Consider the following 12333-nt stretch of genomic DNA (forward strand, 5'->3'; position numbering starts at 1 on the left):
AGGATTGGCAGATGCAGTTTAATGCTGATAAATGTAAAGTTCTGAGGTTAGGTAATGATGATAGAGTTACAAGATACGAGCTAGATGGTGTTGTGATTGCGAAGTCGGATTGCGAAAGGGATCTGGGAGTTATGATTAGTAAGAATTTAAAACAAAAGGATCAATGCATAAATGTTCGTAATAAGGCAAATGGGACACTTGGATTTATTAATCGCAGCGTTAGTAACAAGACACCTTGTGTGGTTCTCAAGCTATATCTTGCTCTAGTTAGGCCCCATTTAGATTATGCAGTTCAGTTTTGGTCGCCATATTATAGAATGGATATAAATTCACTTGAACGTGTCCAGCGTAGGATGACTAAGTTAATTCCCCAAATTAGAAATCTTTCATATGAAGAAAGATTAACAAAGCTTAAGTTGCATTCACTGGAAAGGCGAAGAGTTAGGGGTGACATGATAGAGGTTTACAAGTGGATGACTGGACATAACCGGGGGGATATTAATAGGGTATTAAAAGTATCAACACAGGACAGAACACGAAACAATGGGTATAAATTGGATAAGTTTAGATTTTGGAAAGACTTGGGTAAATACTGGTTCAGTAACAGGGTTGTTGATTTGTGGAACCAATTGCCGCGTAACATTGTGGAGGTGGGGTCCCTCGAGTGTTTCAAGCACGGGTTGGACAAGTATATGAGTGGGATTGGGTGGTTATAGAATAGGAGCTGCCTCGTATGGGCCAATAGGCCTTCTGCAGTTACCTTTGTTCTTATGTTCTTATGTTCTTATGTCAAAGATTGAGGAAAGATGTACACGTTCGTAAGTGCTTGCGTAAGTGCTTTCGTGAATCTGGCCCCAGGTTTTTAGTCTTATGGGATGTGTCAATATGCAATTAACTATTCCAGAGGACGGGTTTTGAAATTTTGACAAATTATAACATTTAAAAATAAACAAATTTGTATAATATTTCGCTTCGAAAAGCGTTTGATTAAAATAAAATTATAGCAAGAAATAATTCTGGATAATACACAAATTGCAGTAACATCAAAGACTAGAAGTTCTGTTAATGAACTTCTGTTACAGTATGAAGTTCAGTAATAATGAAGTAATGAATAATGAAGTTCTGTTACAGAACTTTTAGTTTTGTAACAGAACTGAAAGTTCTGTTGAAACTCTAATAATATTCAAAGACAAAAATAAATATAACTTAACCCTTATGCTGTGAATGTTGGTTACGACTAAGAGAACTAATGAACTGCCCATTATTATTATTAGTAGTATTTAACGTACCCACAAATTATATTTTAGTCAGCCTAAATTTCAACAGTTATTAATGTCAAATTTTCATGTTTAGAATTAACCTAAACATCCGCATGTGAGTGATCATTAAAAATAAAACACTCGTTCACATATAGAAGATCATTTTTCTTAACGTTTGACAAGTTTATCCAAATTGTCTTAGAATTACGGAGGAAAACTTTCTCAAAGTCGGCCTAGAGTTCAGCCCACTGTTAGTCCATCTACTTGTGAAGGAAGATTTCCCTCGAATGAAAAAACGGAATCTTAAGTTGCATTCTCTAATAATTTACCAGTTTGGTGAAGAGGTGAAGGAGCGGAGGTGGGAGTGGGTGGGGAGGAGTCGTGGGGAAGAAGGTAGGGAAGCTGGGCAGGTGGGGGGGTGGGAGCTGGGCAGGTGGGGGGAGAGCTGAGCAGGTGGGGGGGGGAGCTGGGCAAGTAAGGGGGAAGCTGGGCAGGTGGGGGGTGGGAGCTGGGCAGGTGGGGGGAGAGCTGAGCAGGTGGGTGGGGGGAGCTGGGCAAGTAAGGGGGAAGCTGGGCAGGTGGGGGGGGGAGATGGGCAGGTGGGGGGAGAGCTGAGCAGGTGGGGGGGGGGAGCTGGGCAAGTAAGGGGGAAGCTGGGCAGGTGGGGGGGGAAGATGGGCAGGTGGGGGGGGGAGCTGGGCAGGTGGGGGGGGGAGCTGGGCAGGTGGGGGAGGGGAGCTGGGCAGGTGGGGGGGGGAGCTGGGCAAGTAAGGGGGAAGCTGGGCAGGTGGGGGGGGGGGGAGCTGGGCAGGTGGGGGGGGAGCTGGGCAAGTAAGGGGGGAGCTGGGCAGGTGGGGGGGGGGAGCTGGGCAGGTGGGGGGGGAGCTGGGCAGGTGGGGGGGGAGCTGGGCAGGTGGGGGGGGGAGCTGGGCAAGTAAGGGGGGAGCTGGGCAGGTGGGGGGGGGGGGAGCTGGGCAAGTAAGGGGGGGGGAGCTGGGCAAGTAAGGGGGGGCGGAGCTGGGCAGGTGGGGGGGGGGGAGCTGGGCAAGTAAGGGGGGAGCTGGGCAGGTGGGGGGGAGCTGGGCAAGTAAGGGGGGGGGAGCTGGGCAGGTGGGGGGGGAGCTGGGCAGGTAAGGGGGGAGCTGGGCAGGTGGGGGGGGGAGCTGGGCAAGTAAGGGGGGGGGAGCTGGGCAGGTGGGGGGGGGGAGCTGGGCAAGTAAGGGGGGAGCTGGACAGGCAGGAAGTTGAAGAGACGGGGGGGGGGGAGGAGGGGGTAGATTCTGCAAGTAAACAGTTGCTCGCAAAGTTGAAATGGTTCATTAGTGTGTAAAAGTGCGAAGTTGGAAACCACAAGTTAAAAGTTCATTCCACATAAAGTTGCACAAGTTGCATAGTTTTATTTTACTCAGTGGGGGGGGGGGGGATCCCAATGTTGTTACAATTCGGGGAAAAAAAGAGCAGCAAGAGTTGTGATATTACTACATGGCTTCAATGGTAGTTTCATCAGAAACTACAGAAGAATTGTTCATTCTGCAGACACAAACAATGCTCTCTTGAGTGTTGTCAGACTCGAATTATCCTATAAATTGATCTTTTTCTAAAATAATCTTTTCTGACTCTATTCGTCACAGGCGCCGTCTCGTTGAATCGGCTCTTGATACATAAGCTGTACTCCAGTTGATTGACAGTTGACAGGCGGGACCAAAGAGCCAGAGCTCAACCCCCGCAAGCACAGGTAGGTGAGTACAAGAGGCCCAATATGAACCTTAGTCCTGGCTTTGTTGCTGTTGAGTCTTCCTTTTCGTAGTATATACTTAAATGATCCAACCTTCATAACAAATGTGGTCTGACTTTGTTTTGCCCTCTCATTCTCGCCTGGGATATAGACGTATCTGGCAGCTTTCTCAAACCCCAAGTGTCGAGTACACAATGTGTCAACTTTGTGAAAGTGTCGAGTACACAGTGTGTCAACTTTGTGAAAGTGTCGAGTACACAATGTGTCAACTTTGTGAAAGAGAAAACATGCACTCTCTTCAACATTATATTGTAGAATGTCCCATACTGACTGACTTTCGCGCTCCTGGCCTGAGGTACACTGAACTCTGTAATTACTATATGAATACTGGAACATTTGATGATATATTGGATTTGTACCCAAGATTAACCATGTAATGTATCAACTATACAATGTATGTATGTGAAGTAACTATATAACCTGAGCTTGTAAAGGCACCTTAATCACCTTCAGTGGTTAAGTGCTTAATAACACACTAGTTTCTCTATCACCTATCTTACCTTCTCAGAGTAGGAGAGCCATAAATGTATGTATGTGTATATATGTATATGTGTTCGTATGTATATGCATGTATGTGTTTAAAGTATATGTGGAAGCTGATCAGAATTACATTTCACCTTTGCAAATGCACATAATGACACAATGTAAAGAACACTGTAATAATTCTGTAACACTGTAACAATGTAAAGAGTAGACGTAACTTTGTAAATCTTATGTATTTGTCTGTAGGTTTGATTAGCATTTTAAAACCACTACAATCACCTTCTGTTGTTGATTGTTCAATAAATCCCTGAACTATATGTTTAACAGATCTCTCTCACTGTCCATGGAACACAGCAACCCGTTCTCGCACTTTCGTACAGTCAATATTGACTTATTAAATAAGTGCATGTGAGACATACTAATATATAGTGAATATTTTAGTTTACCTTGAAAAGCTTCATAGAAAAACACCGACCTTACCTAACCTTCTTAGTATGTTAAGATAAGCATCTTATTGCTTCATAATTACAATTTATTACTTAACCTATACCTATAATAGGTAAAGTAATAAATATAATTAAGAAGCAATAAGATGCTTATCTTAACATACTAAGAAGGTTAGGTAAGGTCGGTGTTTTCTATGAAGCTTTTCAAGGTAAACTAAAATATTCACAATAAATTAATGTCACATATGCACTTATTTAATAAGTCAATATTGACTGTACGAAAATGCGAGAACGGGTTGAAGACAGAAGAAAATGTATATATGCTGGTTAGCATTGTAAATGTGTGGCCACGACTTGAGCATAACTGATACGTTAGCCGTTACACCACCCAGACCCTACAAAACGGAACGAAATTTCGGAGTTTATCCGCAACATTTCGATCCCTTCAGGGCACCAGGGTAGTACACAGTCAGAATTGCTTGATGAAAAACGTAATCTGACCGTTTACGACCCTGGTGCCCACGGGGGATCGAAATGTTGTGGATAAACTCCGAAATTATATATATATATATATATATATATATATATATATATATATATATATATATATATATATATATATATATATATATATATATATATATATTATTTATATATATATATATATATATATATATATATATATATATATATATATATATATATATATATATATATATATATATATATATATATATATATATGTCGTACCTAGTAGCCAGAACGCACTTCTCAGCCTACTAGGCAAGGCCCGATTTGCCTAATAAGCCAAGTTTTCAGGAATTAATTGTTTTTCGACAACCTAACCTACCTAACCTAACCTAACCTAACTTTTTCGGCTACCTAACCTAACCTAACCTATAAAGATAGGTTAGGTTAGGTTAGGTAGGGTTGGTTAGGTTCGGTCATATATCTACGTTAATTTTAACTCCAATAAAAAAAAATTGACCTCATACATAATGAAATTGGTAGCTTTATCATTTCATAAGAAAAAAATTAGAGAAAATATATTAATTCAGGAAAACTTGGCTTATTAGGCAAATCAGGCCTTGCATAGTAGGCCAAAAAGTGCGTTCTGGCTACTAGGTACGACATATATATATATATATATATATATATATATATATATATATATATATATATGTCGTACCTAATAGCCAGAACTCACTTTTCAGCCTACTATTCAAGGCCCGATTTGCCTAATAAGCCAAGTTTTCCTGAATTAATATATTTACTATAATTTTTTTCTTATGAAATGATAAAGCAACCCTTTTCTCTATGTATGAGGTCAATTTTTTTTTATTGGAGTTAAAATTAACGTAGATATATGACCGAACCTAACCAACCCTACCTAACCTAACCTAACCTATATTTATAGGTAAGGTTAGGTTAGGTAGCCAAAAATAGCTAGGTTAGGTTAGGTTAGGTAGGTTAGGTAGACGAAAAAACATTAATTCATGAAAACTTGGCTTATTAGGCAAATCGGGCCTTGAATAGTAGGCTGAGAAGTGCGTTCTGGCTATTAGGTACGACATATATATATATATATATATATATATATTATATAATAATATAATATAATATTCTATATGCACCTCCAAAATTTCTCTCCTCGGGGAGATGAATACCAGCACCAACATTCATTTCAAAGCCACGCGAGGGACAAAAAGCTATTGAGAAAGGTAATTAATACCTAGTGCAGCGCGGAAAGCTGGCGGCCTTCACCGAAATGTGTGGCGGTGCAGCTCCACCAGTAGATAGTGACCACTGGTTTAACGTTTACTTCACTTTACCGACTGGCAGAGAGGCATCAACACAGTCAAGCCCAAGGAATCAAGGAAGGTAAGGCAATTTAGAGGATAAACTGGAGGCGAGGAGAGCCAGCAACGTCTGGTACTTGGCGGTGTTTGTGGAGGAGGAGAGATGTGGGTGTCTGGGGAGAGTTGGGAAGCTGTATTGGCTCTCTGGGGTGAGTGAAGGGCTGCAGGCACGGTCACCACTGTCACGGAGCACGCCAAGTCCTGTGTAAACAAGTAATTACCCTTCACCAACCAACTGTTGTAAATAACACCGAGTCAACAAAGGGAGGGAGGGGGGGGGGAAGAGGGAGGGGGGGGGGAAGAGGGAGGGGGGGGGGAAGAGGGAGGGGGAAAGAGGGAGGGAGGGAGAGGGAAGGGGGGAGAGGGAAGGGGGGAGAGGGAGATGGAAGGGGGGAGAGGGAGATGGAAGGGGGGAGAGGGAGATGGAAGGGGGGAGAGGGAGATGGAAGGGGGGAGAGGGAGATGGAAGGGGGGAGAGGGAGAGGGAAGGGGGGAGAGGGAGAGGGAAGGGGGGAGAGGGAAGGAGGGAGAGGGAGAGGAAGAGGGAAGGGGGGAGAGGGAGAGGGAAGGGGGGAGAGGGAGAGGGGGGAGAGGGAGGGAGGGGGGAGAGGAAGGGAGGGGCGGAGGGGGAGGGAGGGGGGGAGGGGGAGGGAGGGAGGGAGGGAGGAGGAGGGGGGGGGGGAGAGAGAGAAGCATAGCAAAAGGGTGTGTGTGTACTCACCAATTTGCACTCACCTGTTTGTGCTTGCGGGGGTTGAGCTTTGGCTCTTTGGTCCCGCCTCTCAACTGTCAATCAACTGGTGTACAGATTCCTGAGCCTACTGGGCTCTATCATATCTACACTTGAAACTGTGTATGGAGTCAGCCTCCACCACATCACTTCCTAATGCATTCCATTTGTCAACCACTCTGACACTAACAAAATTTTCTAATATCTCTGTGGCTCATTTGGGCACTCAGTTTCCACTTGTCCCCTGGTGCGTGTGCCCCTTGTGTTAAATAGCCTGTCTATCTACCCTATCAATTCCTCTGAGAATCTTGTATGTGGTGATCATACCCCCTCTAACTCTTCTGTCTCCCAGTGACGCGAGGTTTAACTCCCGTAGTCTCTCCTCGTAGCTCATACCTCTCGGCTTTGGTACTAGTCTGGTGGCAAACCTTTGAACCTTCTTCAGTTTAGTCTTATGCTTGACTAGATATGGACTCCATGCTGGAGCTGCATACTCCAGGATAGGTCTGACATATGTGGTATACAAACTTCTGAATGATTCCTTACACTCGTTTGTAAATGCCGTTCTTATGTTGGCCAACCTGGCGTATGCCGCTGATGTTATCCTCTTGATATGGGCTTCAGGGGACAGGTCTGGAGTGATTTCAACCCCCAAGTCTTTCTCTCTCTCTCTCTCTCTCTCTCTCTCTCTCTCTCTCTCTCTCTCTCTCTCTCTCTCTCTCTCTCTCTCTCTCTCTCTCTCTCTCTCTCTCTCTCTCTCTCTCTCTCTCTCTCTCTCTCTCTCTCTCTCTCTCTCTCTCTGACTCTTGAAGACTTTCATCTCCCAAATCATACCTTGTATCTGGTCTCCTGCTCCATATACCCAAGTTCATTACATTACATTTGCCTGGGTTAAACTCTAACAACCACTTGTTCGACTATTCTTTCAGTTTGCCCAGGTCTTCTTGAAGCGTCAAGCAGTCCTCCTCTGTCTTAATCCTTCTCATAATTTTGCATCGTCAGCAAACAATGTGTGTGTGTGTGTGTGTGTGTGTGTGTGTGTGTGTGTGTGTGTGTGTGTGTGTGTGTGTAAGACAGAAACTTAGTTACGGACATAATACTCGTCCCCACTTCTTTTTTTAAGTGGGGATGAGTGGCGTGATATCAACTTCGTAAATTTTTACAGCAGAAGAACAAAATTATCTTCATAGATTAATTATGAACATGTTAAATTGGTTTATATATATATATACTGAAGCTGAACGTTAGCATGAAGTATGTCTGTATCCCTTGCCTCTGTGTATAATTTGTGGATGCATATGTGTATGTATGAACTATGTATATATACAAAAATAAACTGGCAACCACATACAAAACCTGTCGAACAGGAATTCTCTCCGCTATGTCGAGGCCACCACAGGCACGGGCGTCACCCTTCCAGTGCTTGCCAAACTATCGATACTTAACCTGACTGAGCGAGTGATACACAGCTGCCTGTGTGTCAAGTCATTGGCACCTCTGGTTCAGGAGCACCTATGGCCACTCACCTGCTCCACCCACACGTTCGTCGTCATAATTTGATTTTTCAAGTTCTGAAAAAAAAGGAAATACCATTGTAATTTAAGCAGTGACGATATATTAACCGGCTTTAGCACATAACATATTAACCGGCTTTAGTATATAACATATTAACCGTCCTCAATATATAACATTTTAACCGGCTTTAGTATATAATATTAACGAAACACTGATATACAAATTGTCAGAATCTTGGCATCTGAGAGTTACTAAGAGGAACACCAGCGGTGCCTGAGATACTCTCTCTCCCTCAAACACTAATTCCACACATTTTCTTTTTCCCCTTTCTTCCAACATTCCCCCTCCCCCTTCCCCTTTCTCACTCATTCCATCATCCTTTTCCCCGTCCAGCAGCGCATCTCAGGTGCTGGCGAATGACTCCGTCTTCCATGGTGTGGGGTCTAGGGGTCTATATCTGTTTATATTACGAATTTTTTGTGTGTTAGATGAAATTACTTCTAGAATTTGTAATCTGCCGTCTGTCGGAGACTCGAATGTGTGTTCCTCAAGCATTTTCCTAGTGACTCCTCGTATAGAAATGTGGAAGTTTCAGCGTTGTACAGCAAGTCTCTGGTAACCCGGACGCTGTTGGCTCTCTGGTGAGTCGTGACCTTACTGTAGAAGCACTACTGGGCTGGACCTCATCCCGGTCCTTGGTGACCCTTCTGCAGGAGGACCTTTACGAGGGACCTCATCTTGGGCCTGTGTAGTGCTGACCCATCCTGCTGCACCACTAATGGAATGGCTCTCAACCTCACCACGAGTCGAGTCAAATACAACCATTGTATTTTTGTGCAGAAACAGACTTCATTTTCTTTTTCACTACAATAACGTTATAAAATCAAAACAAAACTACGAACATAGATAACAGCTGATTGCACCATAATCTAGTCGCATTCGACCGTCTTAATTTATACACCATTTTCTAAGATATTCAACACTGCAAAAGTTATATGCACGAAGGATGGAATTGAATCTGATATTATTGCAGATGTCAGTGGTGACCTGTGCTCATTTTGCATCTAATATATTCACCCGCACACAGTAATCCTTGTGAAGATTGAGACATCAGTAATGAAACAAGTGAGCAAGAGCTATGATAGTCTCTTTACGAACTACTCGGATATCGTTGACTTTGCACGGTAAAACGTCTATGTGTGTGCCATGAAGGATTCCTCATATTGACATATCGCCATGTGTAACTGATGCCTCGGTACTTGTTGCCATTCGAAAGCATTCAGTTCGTGTCAGTACGACCTGTCACATGTGGTGTGTGTGTGTGTCTGTACCACCAGCTACAACACCACCCACTACCTGGACTCTGCAATCAGGAAAGGTTGAACTTAGTCAGATCGTGAGTGAAGGGGTGTGAGAGAGAGAGAGAGAGAGAGAGAGAGAGAGAGAGAGAGAGAGAGAGAGAGAGAGAGAGAGAGAGAGAGAGAGAGAGAGAGAGAGCGAGAGAGAGAGAGAGAGAGAGAGAGAGAGAGAGAGGTCAATCGGCGTGTTAAAGTCCTGTCAGTAATTGAGCAAGGGTGAGTGAGCACCCGCGCTCACTGCTCCTCCTCCAAGTTGATGTCTAACACGCTCCCAATGTCAAACTTTGAGTAAGGAAGAGAAATGAAAGGAATAGGCGGAAATTTGGAGCGTTTGAAATAGGAAAAATGAGAGCCTGAAATGAAGAAACGAGTTGGAGTAGTAAGGCAGAGAGAGGTAACTCGATGGAAGGGAGGGTGGTAAATAACATTGCAAGAATAGGGATTGGGAAACTAAATGGAGTAGTGGTGGTGAAATTGGTAGTTTAAATTGGAAGCTAGAGATAAAGGAGAGAGGCTGAGGGGAGAGAGGCTGAAGGGAGAGAGGGAGGAGGGGAGAATGAGTGTGACGGAGCTGGGACAGAATTGAACATATGGTCGGCAAAAGGCAGAAGTGAAAATAATAAACTTGTTCCCTAGATTACACGCGCAAGTTTAGCTGAGAAAACACAGGAAGTTGGACATCTGATGGGTAGCTGCGATCCAGGGAATTTGTGGTGAGAGATTCACAACACGGATGCCGGGGATGAGGCGAGTTAGCTGCTTGATGGCGGGAATGAGGTGATTCAGGTGATGGGCACTTACCATTACTTACTAATGCAGGCGAGGAGTCACAATAACGTGGCTGAAATATGTTGAGCAAACCACACAGTAGAAAGTGAAGGGACGACGACGTTTCAGTCCGTCCTGGACCATTCTAAAGTCGATTGTGAATGGTCATTCTCACAATCGACTTGAGAATGGTCCAGGACGGACCGAAACGTCGTCGTCCCTTCACTTTCAAGTGTGTGGTCTGGTCAACATTACTTGCTAATAATTGCCAACGTGGGGGTGAAGTCTAGAGCCTAATGCCCCACTTTCTTGCCTTGTGTCTGTTGCGTTATAATTTAACTCTAATGACATTTGAATTCTTTGTCGAATCTGTCCTTAAAGTTGTGAATTGAAGTGGCTTCCATAACTTCTTTCAGTGCGTTTCACATGTTGACTACCCGTACAAGGCAAGAGTATTTCATAATAAAAAGAAAAAATTGACTAGTTTGCATTTCTAGCTTCTACTGATGTCCAGTTAATCTACTTTCTTCCAATTTAATGAGACTGTCCTTATCCACCTCGTCTATTCCCCCATTATCTTGTATGTTGTGATCATGTTTCCAGTTTTTTCTGTCCTAGGGTTGTAAAATCTTGTTCCATTAGCTTATCTATAAACCTTAACTCTCGTAACTCTTGCACCAAATTATTGAAGCCTTCGTAATTTTTAAATTTTTGTTTCACTAGATATTGATTCCTGGCCGGTGCTGTATAGTCCTGTAGTGGCCTACAGGCTTTGAAGGGGTCCTGATTTAGGTTAATGATAAATGGTTCTCAGTATCGCGAGCCGGTGGCTGAGCGGACAGAACACTGGACGCGTGATCCTGTGATCCCGGGTTCGATCCCGAGCGCCAGCGAGAAACAATGGGTAGAGTTTTTCACCCTGAGTCCCCTGTTACCTAGCAGTAAATAGGTACCTGGGAGTTAGTCAGCTGTCGCGGGCTGTTTCCTGGGGGTGGAGGCCTGGTCGAGGAGCGGGCCGCGGGGACACTAAGCCCCGAAATCATCTCAAGATAACCTTAAGATAAGATATATCGCAGACACACTGTCGACGTAGCACTGATTGTGCGCCTCTGGTGTTAATGCCGAGATTATTTCCTTCTCTTCTCTCCAGTTCTTATATTTGTCGTTCTCTTATGGTGTAAATACTGTCTGATCTCCTTTTTTACCTTTCCCATCTTCATTACCATACACTTAATGGGATTGAGTTCCAGCAACCATTTGTTTGCCCACTCTTAGTGTCAGGGTCCCATGCCTCGCTGTACACCACCTCTCTTGACATTCCTCATCAGATTTGACTCGTCTGCAAACACTGATATGTTCAAGTTCACTCCTCCGGTCAAGTCGTTCACATAAATTAGGAACAACAGAGGTTTTAGAACCAAGCATTGTGGGACTCCAGTTGTTATTTTTCCTCCAGCTTGAATCCTCAGAGCGTGACTCTATGATAACATATTTGTTTACATCGTGCGTAGTGACGACATATGCTACAGTAGACCAACCAAGATGAATGTTAGGAGGAGGGTGTGTGTTTCCACCTCATTAGAATTACTTTATTAAAATGAAATTTTTATTAAAACAATGAGTTTCTTGCTCCTCGGTGTTGCTAAATTTCACGAATTTTTCTGTGAAACTTTTATCTTGTTTGTAATATAGCGTTTTAATTACCTACATGTATTTTTGAACTGTACTGTATAATTACATGTATATTATACATAATATCTTATTAAATTTGGGTAGAAATAGTTGTCGAAAGTTCACTAATTACTAACACAGCTGAGAGGCCCTGAGAGTCGAGCAACATCTCCATGCCTCACTCTGCTAGTTTAAAACTAATATTTTTTTACATAATGTAGTAGTTACTTCACAATGTTAGACGCGAGGTATGTTTATTATACTGAAATTATTAGTGAGAATAGCTAAGTTGTTAAAATCTTCATTACTGTGATTTCATAAGCCTCTCTAATGACTCAAAGACCGAGAGGGAAGATCAGTCGCCAGACTCCCGTGTTTAGGAGTCATTGCCACATATAACCTGCTCTTGGTGAGGTAATTGTTATTTTCATATGATGCCAAAATTGGAT

The 12333-nt window shown here is 43.3% G+C and overlaps 1 protein-coding gene across 2 annotated transcripts in view; it reads right to left on the bottom strand.

Moving 5' to 3' along the window:
• Nucleotides 1–12333, bottom strand: part of LOC123758959 (acetylcholine receptor subunit alpha-like 1) — a 287958-nt gene that overhangs the window by 59932 nt on the left and 215693 nt on the right. For both annotated transcript variants that reach the window (XM_069334665.1, XM_069334664.1), the window contains exon 2: nucleotides 8099–8143. In XM_069334665.1, coding sequence (XP_069190766.1) covers nucleotides 8099–8143 — 45 coding nt within the window. The remainder of the gene's footprint in view (nucleotides 1–8098; nucleotides 8144–12333) is intronic.

This window comes from Procambarus clarkii, chromosome 31, assembly GCF_040958095.1.
Source record: "Procambarus clarkii isolate CNS0578487 chromosome 31, FALCON_Pclarkii_2.0, whole genome shotgun sequence".
Taxonomy (NCBI): domain Eukaryota; kingdom Metazoa; phylum Arthropoda; class Malacostraca; order Decapoda; family Cambaridae; genus Procambarus; species Procambarus clarkii.